A 15,332-nucleotide genomic window follows, 5' to 3' on the forward strand; every position below is an offset into this window, starting at 1 on the left:
ACTTAATGCTAAAAAGGCTTTCTCTTAGTAATTTATTAAATGACTAGGACTAATCTTTGCCCAGGAAACTAGACTACTGTATGTTGTAGAATTATCAAATAGGTGGCATTATGGGGATTTTCCATTTTCGTAACATTCCAGCATCATCCTGCAGTCTTGTACAACTGAACAATGAACAAGTGGCCGAGGGTGAAAGCTTGTACTGACCACTCATTTCCTGTATGCTAGCTGTACTGAGTACTGAACATTGTTCTGTGGGCATTGTTAGACCTATGGTGCTGGGGGGTGGGGGGGGGGGTCAACATTCTTGCTTTGACTTCTGGGTAACACAAGTATCTAAGGGACTGTTTTTGCAGGTGCTTATTTCTACAGCGTGTACTTGTATTTGCTCCACAACTGCCAGGTTCCTGACCATGGCCATGCTGTGTTTGGGTGGGAGAACTGGTTTCCCTTTACACTTTGATATTTAACCAGTGTCATAGCCAGTCAAGGGCAGCTGGCAGGACTTAGATGATACTTCATCAGCGTCAGTCCAAAGCAACACAGTAGTCAGATTCAGAGGTTTCTAAGGAAGGTGTCGGCAGTAATATTGGAGAGACAGACCCTGACTGATTTGAACCCACTCAGTAATACTGTGAGAAAAAGATTCAAACCAAATCCTAAATTGCCCCTCCTATTGACATGATTGCAGCTTTAAATCAATTATCAAATCTGTGCCAATTACATAAATTGTCATGCTCGATTCACTATTCTAAAACAGCAGACTCCAAAAAGCAACGCTAAATTTGTAAAATTAGTTTTGTATCCTTAACCTATTTTCTGACCCTTTTTTGTTTTCTAAGTATGACAGTACAAGCTTTCAACCCCTGGCCTCCCCTTCTCCAATCTTACAAAAGTCTTTCTGGACTACAGAGGGTTTGTGCATTTATCTAATTGACTCAAAATGCAAAGGTGGCAAAATCTAGAAGAAAAAGAAACCTTGACCAAGGTCTAAAAAAACCAAACAAACTATATATATATAGTTTATATATATATATATATATATATGACTGGACTGAGGCTGTCCCTCTCCTCCAATCAGCTGAGAGTAATGGACTGAGGCTATCCCCCTCCTCCAATCAGCTGAGTGTAATGGACTGAGGCTATCCCTCTCCTCCAATCAGCTGAGAGTAATGGACTGAGGCTATCCCCCTCCTCCAATCAGCTGAGAGTAATGGACTGAGGCTGTCCCTCTCCTTCAATCAGCTGAGAGTAATGGACTGAGGCTGTCCCCCTCCTCCAATCAGCTGAGAGTTGTAAGTGTCATGACTGTCAGCTGATGAAAGCTCAGAATTTAAAACAAATACATTCCATGTGCGTTTCCCCAAATTTCCTAAAAAAAGATTATATAGACATTGGGCATGTCTGTGTAAAGGAAACTAGATTTGCTTACATTCTTTTAGAGCTAGTCCTAAACCAGACGTACACCATCTACTTAGAGACGAAATACAGTTCTCTAGAAAACAGAAACCCCTGACCCTGTCCAAGCTGCCCTTGAGTGGTATGGGAACAGCATGACATCTTTGGAGTCTATAATTTTATGTTGTTAGTGCTGCTTAGCATTAATGTACAGAGTCTAACAGAGGACACAGATTTATTAGGAGAAAGACAATTTCTTTCGTACGCATGAGATTAAATGTGGGGGAAGGGGGAAAAGTGGGAGTCCCTCGTGCTATATTTCACTTCTACCATCATTCAAACGTTATTGTACTCTGTTCCAATATCAGAGTACCATCTTGAGTACATATATTGTATTTATGTGCAAATGGGGATTGTCAAGTTAAGTGTCCTAGGATATTAGCTAAGTCACCCAGAAAAATGTGTTAAAATTGTTACTTCTGAAGTACTCTCAAGATAACATGGGTGTGGTAGGGAAAAATACTTTCTTGTTTTTTTTTTTTTAGATGGGCTTAAACTTGTCCTCTGACAGACTCTGTATAATTGTATCTAATATACAAAATATATTTAAATAAATTATGATGATGAGCAAAAATAAAATCTGTACTAGACCACACTATGTTCTGTTTTCTGCCTATGTTGACAGTATGAGCTTAATACAGATTTGGTACTGACAGAAAGGATTGTGCTGTCTTCCTTGTGTGGTTCGTGTGTTGGTACAAGAACGTATTCATGTCTTCACTGTTCATGTCCACAATAGAGTCGTCGTGTCTCTGCTTTATCACACTATTATGGGCCTTCCAAAACATTACAGTGAAGTCAGAATTGCTGTTGAATTGCTTTACTTAAGCAGATAAGATGAAACGGGAAAAACTTTAGATAAGGCATTAGATTGCTCATGCAATTGTATTATCACAATATTGTCATTGCAAAAGACCAATAAGAACATAATCATATTTCTGTCTTCAGTTATCCTTTCCAGTGTTCACTGGTGTTTCATTGAGCTGAAGGAGTTTATTTATTTTTAACCTTAATTAAACTTTAATCACAGTGGAATAAAGGGTTCACTTATACATCTGGTCATAAGTCAACATTTTACAAATGGTTAAATCCAGCAAAAAATAACTTTAGCCCCATTGAAGTTGCTACTGAGCAAGAAAATTATTTTATAATAATAAACCTCATAAGAAATGGGATTTAAATAACTTATTCTTCCTTGGCATAATAAGGTTTAGGCAACCATGAGAATGAGTAATTAATGTTTTTTAGGTAGTAAGGTCACATCTGAAATCGGTGTGGAACAGATATATTAACATAGCCAGTATGGCTATTATAGAAACAGAGGGTGCATTATAGCTAGCTTCCTAATGCTGGGAGTCATATTATAATTTCAGGACATCAGGTGGACAGGCTAAGTCACTCCAAGACTACCAGGGTATGGCAGGTTGGATTTAGTGAAGCACCCTATAGATGAATCTCTCCAACCAGACAAATCAATGGAAACCCCAACATACTCTCAGTTTATTAAATCCCCAATTTATTTCCAATTAAATATTAGGTGTACTTAAGTGCATTACACTCAAGCCCATCTTTTGGCATGTTTGTGACAATTGCCTACCTTGTTTTATATTAGAGGCAGTCCATTCTGAAGTTGCACTAACAGGTATGTTTGTAGGTACTGATCTGGTATGCTTGATACATGGAGACTACCATGTAGTGGGATACAGACTCCATGTATAGGCCAAGATAGAACCACCATAGGACAAACACTAAAGAAACCACACTAGGCCAAACACAAAAGAAAACACAATTTGAGCATTTCACATCATTTTAATTTGCAATTATAATTCTTCATTCCTGTTGCACTTCAACTCTACAATATTCTGAAAACGTGCACAAAAAAGGTTTAGGTTCTCCTTTACAAAATAAAAACTTTAACCAAGCAAATAGAGAAAAGAGAAAACTAGTGTTACTTCTAGAGTGAGCATCCTAGTTGATTAATCAGTTGCTCCATATAAATGAGTCAGTTGGGATCCTTCGCAGACTCCCCACCCCAATAGGTTAAAAAAAATATTCTCTCTGTTTAAAAGAAATATTTGCAACTTATTCTATCAGGAATATTTATCAATTTATCAGAAACATCTGAGACACTCATGCCCATCCCTCTATCAAAATGGCCTTCAACTTCTGGGGAAAAATAACAATATAAAACATTCAGGAATGACAATATTTGACATTTGACCGACAAAAATCAACAAGACCACTTGCAGTCTTAAACCCACTGAAACACCCACAACCTGTGACAAAACAAAAAACCCCTTAACAAACATCGGGTAACAGGTGACCAAACCCCAAATATTTGCAGTTTTCTAGATATAAATTAAAATAAATAGACAATTTTTATGGTACAGGGAAAAAGCTGTGAATTTATCACTAGTTACCTTTTTATTAGTTTTTTTCTCTACATGTTTTGTAAGAAAAATCTGACAACAAAAACCTCAATATTTGCTTTTCAGATTTTCCCCATTATTTTCAAATGTTAATGTGTACAACAGGATAAACATTGAAAACCAAAATGTTAAAAAACTATACGCAAAGGGATTTTAAAAACATGTTCATGAAATAAATAAATAAAATACCTATGCATATTTACTTCCAGAAAATATATTCATGAAGCGTATATTTATGAAGCACAGCTTGGGTGGGTGGGTGGGGACGAAAGGCTGAGAGTACTTGGTTGCTGTTGTTGTTTATTTCATTTTGAGTGTGCACGTGTGTGTGAAGTTGAGGGGTGGGGGGAGCTGGCTAATGGAGATGCCGCGTGCGGGGAGATCAATTCGCAGCCAGTCCTGTTGCCTCGGACGAGAGTCTGAAAGACAAAGCAATGCTACACTCAGCTGTGGTACGGCAATAAAACACGCTGCACACCTGCACGTGAGAGTGCGTGTGAGGAGCGATGGCGAGGGCGTGGTGAAGTCAGGCGCAACAAAAAAGCCTTCTGCAAATCAGACTGTCTTTTGAATCTGTGGGGTTAATAGGGGTCAACTATGGATTCCGATGCATAATCAGAAAAACTGGGAAACTAGACTTGGACAGAGAAATGTGGAGCCATTGCAATGCAGCTTTAATTATGTAGATCATCTTGAGGAAAAAGAATAAGGGAATGAAGAGTGGAGGTGCCCCTCGCTGAACTGATAAAGATGGACGGACATGCTTATCCCACCTTAAAATGTCATGAGTTCAAAGGTGAGCGTTCCATAGTAATTATCACTGCTATGCAGGATGAATATAATTTATTTACATTTTGTAAAGTTTTGTAATTTTTCTCTCGCATTTTTGAATAACTTACATGTGTGGCATTTTTCCTCTCTAAATTGAACAGCCTATAAATAGGATAACAATAAAAAAAGTACAGGAGGCTTCACAGACATCTATGCTCTTCATATTGAATTCTAGGTGTGTGTACACCTATACACACTTCTACATTACCTAGCATTGATGAGGTATTCGGCCAGGCTAATACTGGCGGGGGAACCGGTGATGGTAACTTGGCGGTCACTGGAGCCCTCAACAGGGTTGGCGATCTTGATTTGTGCGCCAGACATTTGACGAATCTCGTTTATCTTGGCACCTTGGCGGCCAATGATGCAGCCAATCAACTGAGAAAAAAAATGTTGCCCAATACAACAAAGTCCATTAGTATATTCAAATATGCCAGACATCTTTTGTAAGCGAAGTCCCTGCAGAACTCGGCTGACGGGTGAACAGTTACTAAAACACGCCTAAATAATCGTTATGTAAAGTAGGCAGCCTTTCAAATATATTGTAAGGAATAATAACCTCAAGAAAACATCTAAACTGTTCTAAGGGAAAAAAATGTTTACTGTTCTGCATGGACTGCAGTTCTTGAGAAAGTGGGTGGTAAAACATGCTATTTCGGGCCTTGTGGATCTGGATGCCCATTTATTTATTTTTAACACCCCCCCCCCCCCCCCCCCCCCCCCCCCCCCGAAGCTTATGGCTATTTACGAATTGGATCTTGGCCGAACAGGTTTTAACTGACAACCATAAATTCTTCACCTCCAATCTGCAATTATAAAAAGAAACCTCTCCCCAATAATTCCCCGCATTTAAGACAGAATACACCCACATCCAACTTACGTCGTTTGGAATGGTCAGTTCATGAGAGCCAGTCTGTGCAGAAGCATCCATCCCAGCTGTAGAGGAACAGAAGTGTGTATCAACACCCATGATGACCCCCCAGCACAGAGAAAGACCACGATCACATCAGCATGACTCACCAGTGAAGCCTTGGCCACTGGGGGCCAACGGAAATGGACTCTGCTGCATGGCCAACTGGTGAAGTTTAGTAAGCTATGAAGCAAAAACAGTTATTTATCAGAGGACAGACTGAAAACCATTTTTTTAAATTGTCAAATACCAAGAAAAGGAAAGACACAGTTCCCGGGACTGCGGACTGATAGGAGTATTTCAAGTGTGAACAGAACATGTCTTACATCAGGCTGAGGAATGGCATGTTGTCCCTGCACCGCATATGCCTGAAGACCAGCAACACGCCCGGGGGAGAGATGGACCAGCAACACGCCCGGGGGAGAGATGGACCAGCAACACGCCCGGGGGAGAGATGGACCAGCAACACGCCCGGGGGAGAGATGGACCAGAAACACGCCCAGAGTGCAGGAAAACAACCACATCAAAGTCAAAACCTGATATCCTGATCAACAGAAGAGTGGCGTGTGTTGACCTGCCACACAAACCTGTCCTCCAGCGAAGATAACAGGCGATCCTGAGGGTTTGGGTCGATACGGGATGGTGACGCCTTTGGGAGGAGACTAGGAAAAATGGGAGAAAGATGGTCAACGGAGAGGTCCAATGAGCAATGATCCTATTAAAAAAAAAAATACTGATTCATAGTAAACATCAGAGCTGCCCAATATATAAATCACAGGATCAAAGCACATGGCGGTAATAAGAGGCCACATGGCCCGATTACCTCCAGCATCACCACGCAGATCTGTTTGACACACTCAATGATGGACAGTGGTGTCCCAGCGATGGTGATGGCTCGTTCAGTGGAGTTAGGTAGCATGTCCCCAGCCACCTGTACCTGAGCTCCAGTTGACTGGAGTGAACGAAAACCCAAACGTTACGATTTGAAACAATCCAGCCGTCCTATTGATACGGACGCCGACGGCCCACACTCACCTCTCTGATCTCTTTGATCTTGCAGCCACCCTTGCCAATGAGAGAGCCGCACTGACTAGCAGGCACCACGATGCGCAGGGTGACCGGGGGCTTGGACGTGGCCGTACTATTGGACATGGAGCTGCTGATGTCCTAAAAGACACAGCGGGTGGCTGAGGTCAGATGGAGGAAGGTCGGCGGTCCCGAGTGGCCAAACAGGAAAGCATTTACCCCACCATCGGGGCATTTACCCCACTGTTCACATGTGATTTTTTGTATTAGGCACCAATCCCAATGCACTGAGATTTGTATCACAGGTAAATTACATTATATTAATTATTACATTATTGTTGTTGCGGTTGTTGCAGAGTGTTAAAAGTAATTCTGAGCAAAGAATATATTATGAATTCAAAATGGTCATATACCAGAATCCAGCCAAATGTCACGTAATGAACATGTAAAACTGTCGTGACACATGTTCTGGGTGAGCTACTGGACGCAAACCACATGCCACAAATACAAATATAAAGATTTTATACTATAAAGAACATGTTAAAAGGTATTTTGTGAATAAGTACATAAGCAAAGCCTGCGGTTAAAATCCCACTTAAAGCTGCACTCATTTTTGTCATTTTGCTCCATACGTGGGTATCAGAACTCCACCTGCTGCACACCCACATCCTAACATATCCATCCTAACATCTCTAAAGCCCTTCCTTCCAAAAAAACATGCATGCTTAGTAATTAGCCTTTAAAAAAAACAACCATAGTTGCCTTAGCAAAATAACATTCTTTATGAACATGCAAAATAAATGACAGACAGGATGCCTCCCTGAAGGGAACTTCCCTGATTGGTAAATACATACCCTTCTGTAATTTGTAGAAACACAAATGTTTTTCACCTACAGCCATTATTTTAATAATGGTCATTAAAATGTAAAGACAGCTTAGCCAGAGAGTTCTTAAAATAACTCCCAGTAGTTTTAACAATAATGGCACGATGTTTTCACCAGCCCTTTACAGATGAAATAGAAGAGCTGTTCACTCCTCAGTCAGTTCACCATAAAGGGCTGTTAGAAGTGCAGGGGGGGGGGGGGGGGGGGGGTGCTCCCTAATACATTCCTGTAGCTCCAGCTGGATTTACTTCACTCAACTCATTTAAAGTGCAAAATTAGCACAGCAGCACGAGCTTCCGGATGTCACGTACGCAAAGGCATCAAAGACGAGACGGCAAACACGTCCATACATTTAAGACCTCCGGCCCCCTTTGGGAATTCAAGGTTCCAACACATGGAGCTCTGAGACTGGTACCACACAAAGGGCCATCTGTACCGCCACACACCACCAAGGAGAGCCGGGGGAGAGCGAGGGGCTCGCCGACCGCCAGTCCAGTAACGTCACTGGAGGTCTTAAGTTGGTTCCCATTCAGCACTGCTCTCCCCGTGACATGATGGCAAACCCCTCTCAATAACTGTGGAATAAGAACAAAGTAGATGAGTAGGTTGTTGGACAATACCTCTTCCAGTTTGTCGATGATCATGGAGAAGGCTTTAAAGATGGCGGTGGTGGGCCCAGCCAGCGTTATGATCCTCTCGGGGCAGTTCCCTTCAGAGATGTTGATGCGAGCGCCACTCTGCAGGAGGCCAGTCAAACCAGACCAGACGAACAAGGGACAAGAGTGAGTGAGTGAGTAACCTACCCCTACTAAGAGTCTGGGGCAGTAAAGAAACCAAACCAATATAGTTGGACTTATTGGTCTATGAATTTAAAGGGATTCAAAATGTACAGTATATATAAAGAACGTAAAATTATATACTGGGGAAGAACGCTCACCTCTTCTCGCATCTTTTTCACTGATTCACCTTTCTGCAAGGGGAGAAATGTCCTTTATTTAATAAGGGTAATGTCGGCTATACCAACAGAGGCAGAGTACACACAGGGAAGACGCGCTTGAACACAATTACAACAATCATTGATAAAGCCAAAGCTTTACAGGCCAGCTTGAAGCTGTTTTTATTGTGCATAAAATTTCTACATACATATATTCATATACATAAGACAACAAAATGAAAGTTTAAATGAGTAATTTAAATGTTTCAATATTTGAAACTTACTGGTAAAAAACAAGATTAAATCAGTAAATGGGAGGTGTGTGTAAAGACGTGATGGAGGAATCAGACTGACCTTCCCAATGATGCTTCCAACCTCCTTCCCATGCATCAGCAGCCTGATGGTCAGAGTGACGTTGAGGCCACCTTCAATCACACCCGTGTCCATCCCTGTGCTCTGGAGATCTACCTGCTCTCACTATGCTCTTTGGTCACCAATGTAAAACCTGCCACACACACATATCCACCATCAAAATTTAAAATAACTACACGAGCTTACTCATGACAGAAAAGGGAATATAGCCTAGCTTGTGATAATATAGACACGACAGGTGAATGTGAACCTGGGCCAGCATACTTAATTATATATGGAGTGTTTCCTAAAGAATGGAAAGTTTGCATTGCGATATTTCCTTTACTTCACTACACACAAGTCCAACATCATTCCAGCAACTGGTTTGAAATGTTCAGTACAGCTTTGGACAGTGCAACAACCTTTCTGAACTTGTACATTTTTGCATTCTTAATTTATGTGATACAGAAAAGTCTGTGATTAGAGATGACAAATATGTAAAGGATGTAGTTCAGTATCTATTTCAATTCAGATCATAAAGGCAAAATTCTGGGACATGAAGTGAGCATGGATACAATTAGCAATAAGCATTTAGTGATATGGCCAGTTAATAAAATTAGACTGTTAGCCTAATGCACTGACAATTGTTGTGAAGATGAATTTATTAAAAAGGTTGCACACTTATCATACTACGAAAAATTCGCTTGAATTTGGTTCAGAACAGCAGAACTCATTGACATACAGAAGAAAGCACCCACAAACTGATATGAGAACATGCACCAAATTGTAATCCACTCATCTACTTGTTCAATAATACGAGCCTTAGACAGTTTAATTCATTCGCATTTTATTTTATTTGCCCCAATAATTCTGCATACCTCTTCAAGGAATAAAATGCACCATTAATACAAAACAATAAAATAGGTACATGCCCAGAAATATCTCCAAATTCAAAAAAAACTAACAAATACAGGATTATTTATCTTTAATCCCAATTAGTTCATTTATGGAAAAACTCAAGTTCTTACAAGGATCTTGTTTGGCTAGTCTACAAAATCTGAATTAATAAAAACTAAGAATTGCATTAATTTTGACCATCATCCTACAAGTGCTCAGCATACATGAGAACGTCTTCAGGGCATCAGGTAGTTTCCTCATGAAGCTGGTGAAGAGCACCAGGAGCATCCAGAGCTTCATTCTAAACTGTCCAGGAATGGGCGGCTCTGACGAACCTTATAATCCAATCTACAGCCATCTATTATGGTTGACGGTCATGTCATTTCATTGTTTTGATGACACCTTCGCTGTTTTTATAAAATGTAGAAAATATTTAAAAATAAACAAACTAGGTGTATTCTAATGTTTGAGTGGTAGTGTAAATATAAATATGGAATGGAAACCCATTCGAGCTGCCCGAGTCGATACAGCACTGGGGGAAATAGCGTTCGGCTGAGTGGAAAGTTATTATTGGCAATTAAAGACTCCAGAAATAGAAACCCATACAGCTTTCAGTTTGCAACTGTATTCAGTACAAAATCCCTTCCACCTAAGCCAGCACTGAAAATCACTAGACAGGGTGATTCAAAGTTGCCCCTTTAGGGAGCAAACGGTGATAAAATGGCTGGGCGTGGCCAAAACATTAAAATTTTAGCCCAACATCTTGAAAAGGCACATTGGTTTAGCTCCAATGCTGGAGGGAAGATGCAGTCTTAAGAGCAGGCCCAATGAGAAACGAGGGTTATGGAGGGCATGAGATGAACATGCCAAGATCATCACAGAAGCTGGTGGTGTTGATCTATATTGCACTGACTTGAATGGACCAAAGAAGCCATCAAGAACGACTGAAAGGGATCATGGGTAAGACTTTCTGGATGGGGGTAACACTGTTCAATCAAACAGAAAGGCAGCTGTCTTTAATTGAATACAGGAAGCAAATATAGGTACATCGTCAAAGATGCACATAAATGTATGTAGAATTTCTGTCATAAGCAAGAAACAAGGAGAAACACAGTGTAAACCCATGTTAATCACCATGACACCGAGTCAACAGATATGATTCACCATATCCAGGTACAGTTGTTTAGACCGTGCACAACTACTTAGTTAAAATAAGAAATATACAGTCTATGACTTGCTACCCAATAAGCAATAACTTCAGCAAGTTGATCGTTTTCAGTCTTCAAGTTAAGCCATGTTTATTTAGAAGTCATATTCAAACAGCAAAGTAGTAGTGATAATGAAAATACACAGACCAAATGGATGGATAATGTTTCCAAATGGCATCACAGGGATGTGACTTAAGTGCTCGGGGAAGGGGGGGGGGGACACGACGACATCATGGGTATTTGAACCCTTCTGACGGCAACCTATTCAGAAATGTAGTGGATGCGGAAAAAGCATCAAATGTTTTAGGATAAACTAAAAAAAAATTTATATGTGAGAAAACAATCTAAGAAACTGAAGCAACTGAGCCGCTCTGCTAGCAGCTAAAGCCCTGCAGGGCCGCGCGTGCAGCACAGTGGCCATTGTTACGTCATAGGCAACGCTGAAGGCGGTTACACCGACCCAGCTAGCCAACGTCCACCGACCCAGCTAGCCAACGTCCACCGACCCAGCTAGCCAACGTCCACCGACCCAGCTAGCTAACGTCACCGACCCAGCTAGCTAACGTCACCGACCCAGCTAGCTAACGTCACCGACCCAGCTAGCTAACGTCACCGACCCAGCTAGCTAACGTCACCGACCCAGCTAGCTAACGTCACCGACCAGCTAGCTAACGTCACCGACCCAGCTAACTAACGTCACCGACCCAGCTAACTAACGTCACCGACCCAGCTAGCTAACGTCACCGACCCAGCTAGCTAACGTCACCGACCCAGCTAGCTAACGTCACCGACCCAGCTAACTAACGTCACCGACCCAGCTAACTAACGTCACCGACCCAGCTAACTAACGTCACCGACCCAGCTAGCTAACGTCACCGACCCAGCTAGCTAACGTCACCGACCCAGCTAGCTAACGTCACCGACCCAGCTAGCTAACGTCACCGACCCAGCTAGCTAACGTCACCGACCCAGCTAGCTAACGTCACCGACCCAGCTAGCTAACGTCACCGACCCAGCTAGCTAACGTCACCGACCCAGCTAGCTAACGTCACCGACCCAGCTAGCTAACGTCACCGACCCAGCTAGCTAACGTCACCGACCCAGCTAGCTAACGTCACCGACCCAGCTAGCTAACGTCACCGACCCAGCTAGCTAACGTCACCGACCCAGCTAGCTAACGTCACCGACCCAGCTAGCTAACGTCACCGACCCAGCTAACTAACGTCACCGACCCAGCTAGCTAACGTCACCGACCCAGCTAGCTAACGTCACCGACCCAGCTAACTAACGTCACCGACCCAGCTAACTAACGTCACCGACCCAGCTAGCTAACGTCACCGACCCAGCTAGCTAACGTCACCGACCCAGCTAACTAACGTCACCGACCCAGCTAGCTAACGTCACCGACCCAGCTAACTAACGTCACCGACCCAGCTAACTAACGTCACCGACCCAGCTAACTAACGTCACCGACCCAGCTAACTAACGTCACCGACCCAGCTAACTAACGTCACCGACCCAGCTAACTAACGTCACCGACCCAGCTAGCTAACGTCACCGACCCAGCTAGCTAACGTCACCGACCCAGCTAGCTAACGTCACCGACCCAGCTAGCTAACGTCACCGACCCAGCTAACTAACGTCACCGACCCAGCTAGCTAACGTCACCGACCCAGCTAACTAACGTCACCGACCCAGCTAACTAACGTCACCGACCCAGCTAGCTAACGTCACCGACCCAGCTAGCTAACGTCACCGACCCAGCTAGCTAACGTCACCGACCAGCTAGCTAACGTCACCGACCCAGCTAGCTAACGTCACCGACCCAGCTAGCTAACGTCACCGACCCAGCTAACTAACGTCACCGGACCAGCTAGCTAACGTTACGGACCAGCTAGCTAACGTTACGGACCAGCTAGCTAACGTTACGGACCAGCTAGCTAACGTTACGGACCAGCTAGCTAACGTTACGGACCAGCTAGCTCACGTTACGGACCAGCTAGCTCGAGTTTGGTTTCCACACGCAGCTAAGCTAAGCTAACTACGCACCCAAGTCACCTTTCGGTACCTCGACGTCGTGTCGTAGTCTCAGCGGTCACGTGAGCTAGCCGGCTAGCTAACACCAGCTACCCTACGTGTATTGGCTCGTGTTTTAGCTAGGCTAGCTAGTTAGCTCGTTATGCTACACTAGCTACCGTGTCGGCTATCCAACGCTAGCAGGCTTCCAGTTATTTTTCCACACCGAGTTTACAAATAATTCCCACAATTATGAAGGCGTCTAAAACGAACACAAGGCGTCCGAGCCGAATATAAACGGTGATTATGGCGATTAGCGGAGCTAGCATGCTAGCGAGTTAGCGGTGATGCACAGGAGGGCGCAGCGGCCTAGTGGCCGTACGCACCGCCCGACTGACCGTGGTCTCGTAAATAACGCGGATTAAAGGTGGAGACCGAGTCGCGTCCTTACCTGATCCGACCCTGCCGACGCGCCCAGGGGAGGGGTAGGGTTCAGAGGGTGGAAGGGGAAAGGTTCGGGAGGGAATTTTAAGAGGATTCGGGGAAGAGGGAAGACACACAGATGCGTGATCAGACTCCACTCTTCTCTGTACAAAGACAACAACATGCGCGCCAATCACCTTCCACCCGTGACCACGCCTTCCGCCACAGCCCCGCCCCTTCCCCTCTTCCTCGTTGCCTTACGGCGTTGTGCGAATGGTAATATTGCCACCAGCTGGAAGTTAATCAACGTTGAACTACCTTCAGGGATGCAAGTAAAATACATTTGTTTTTAAGGTAACAAATGTATGCAATTTTATATGTTACGTGATTTTAAAGATGTTGATTAAAAATGAATCTACATAATAATTTAAAGAATAATTTTACCCAGAACTGTGAAAAACATGGAATCAGAATTCAAGCATAGGTTAGACTAATTATATATTTGAATTGACAAATACAAATTGTACTCAAAATTGAAGCGAATACAATATGCACAGTTTCCAGAAAAAACTGGACATATTTGACAGATTTATAACATATATACTATATGGACAATAGTATGCTCCATATGGTGTTTGTCTGTCTGTCTATCTATTTATTTATCTCATATCTGACATCTATAGGCACTGACATAGAGTGTCTTACCACTTTGCAACTATAACAGCCACCACTATTCCACTCTGGGAAGGTCTGCTACAAGATTTTGGAGGGTGTCTGTGGGACCATTTGCACATTCATCCAGAAGAGCATTCATGAGGTCATACACTGCTGTTGGAGGAGTGTATGATCACAATGTCCAGGCCAGATTGTCCTGAATGTGTTCATTGGGGTTGAGGTCGGGGCTCTGTGTAGGCCAGCCAAGTCCTTCTCCACCCAACCATGATTAGTGCACTGGGGCCACATTCATGCTGGAACAGGGCTTTCTCCAAATTGTTCCCAAAAAGTTAGGAAGCAAACAACAGTCTAATGTCCTTGTATGCTGATGTATTAAGATTTTCCTTCACTGGAACTAAGGGGCCCTGGCCAAGCCCTGAAAAACAACCTCATAGCAAAATCCTTCCCCCACTAAACATTACAATGTCCACAATGCTGTCAGACAGGTAGCATTCTCATGGCATTCGCCAAGCCCAAACTCATCCATCAGACTGCCAGATAGAGAAGGGTGATTCATAACTCCACAGAACACATTTCCACTGCTCCAGAGTTCTGTGACCGTGGCTGACCCAACTCCATCTGACACCTGGAATTGTGCTGCCACGCATCTGCTCGGCCTTGCAAACCCACGCCACGAAGCTCCCAGTGCACATTCCTCTGGTGATGTTTCTGTGCTGATGTTAATGCCTGAGCAGGTTTGGAACTCTGCAGTCATTGAGTCAGCAGAGTTCCGGGCGACTTTTACACACAGTGTGCTTCAGCATTGGCAGTCGTGCTCTGTAACTTAAACAGTCTGTCACTTTGTGGCTGAGTTACTGAGGTTCCTAAATGCTTCCATTTTTTAATAATACCACTCAGAGTTGATCATGAAATATCTAGGAGGGAAGAAATTTCACAAACTGAGATGTTACAATGGTGGCATCCTATTACAGTAGCACGCTTGAATTCAGTGATTCAGTAAGCTCTTTTGATTGACCCATTTCGATATACACCCATTGCTGCAGGACTGAATAAAACACAATTTAATTCAATAAGAGATGTGTCACAATACTTTAGTCCATATGGTGCATACAGTAGACATGTTCAAAATTGCAATGAAATGTAGACTACAAGATTTTGTGAGCAACATGATGTTTCAAACAGGTCTTTCACAAACTTTCCAAAATAAAATGCAAGGTGAGATGGTGTTTTGTTCTGCTTCTTATGTAATAGGAGGTTGATCCATTTTATATTAGAAAAAGTAGATGTTTA

At 43.0% G+C, this 15,332-nt stretch overlaps 1 protein-coding gene across 1 annotated transcript; it reads right to left on the minus strand.

The window, feature by feature from the left end:
- Positions 1-3,247: 3,247 nt before the first annotated feature.
- On the minus strand, positions 3,248-13,552 carry pcbp2 (poly(rC) binding protein 2). The gene is made up of 12 exons (XM_077002996.1): positions 13,396-13,552; positions 8,827-8,977; positions 8,476-8,508; positions 8,159-8,275; positions 6,664-6,795; positions 6,452-6,580; positions 6,216-6,290; positions 5,955-5,996; positions 5,739-5,811; positions 5,599-5,654; positions 4,927-5,096; positions 3,248-4,306 (listed from the first exon to the last, which is right to left on the minus strand). The coding sequence occupies exons 2-12, from the start codon at positions 8,917-8,919 to the stop codon at positions 4,270-4,272; spliced, it is 957 nt and encodes a 318-aa protein (XP_076859111.1). The 5' UTR covers positions 8,920-8,977; positions 13,396-13,552; the 3' UTR covers positions 3,248-4,269.
- Between the last annotated feature and the right edge of the window lie 1,780 nt (positions 13,553-15,332).

Source organism: Brachyhypopomus gauderio, chromosome 4 (genome assembly GCF_052324685.1).
Source record: "Brachyhypopomus gauderio isolate BG-103 chromosome 4, BGAUD_0.2, whole genome shotgun sequence".
In the NCBI taxonomy this organism is placed as follows: Eukaryota; Metazoa; Chordata; class Actinopteri; order Gymnotiformes; family Hypopomidae; genus Brachyhypopomus; species Brachyhypopomus gauderio.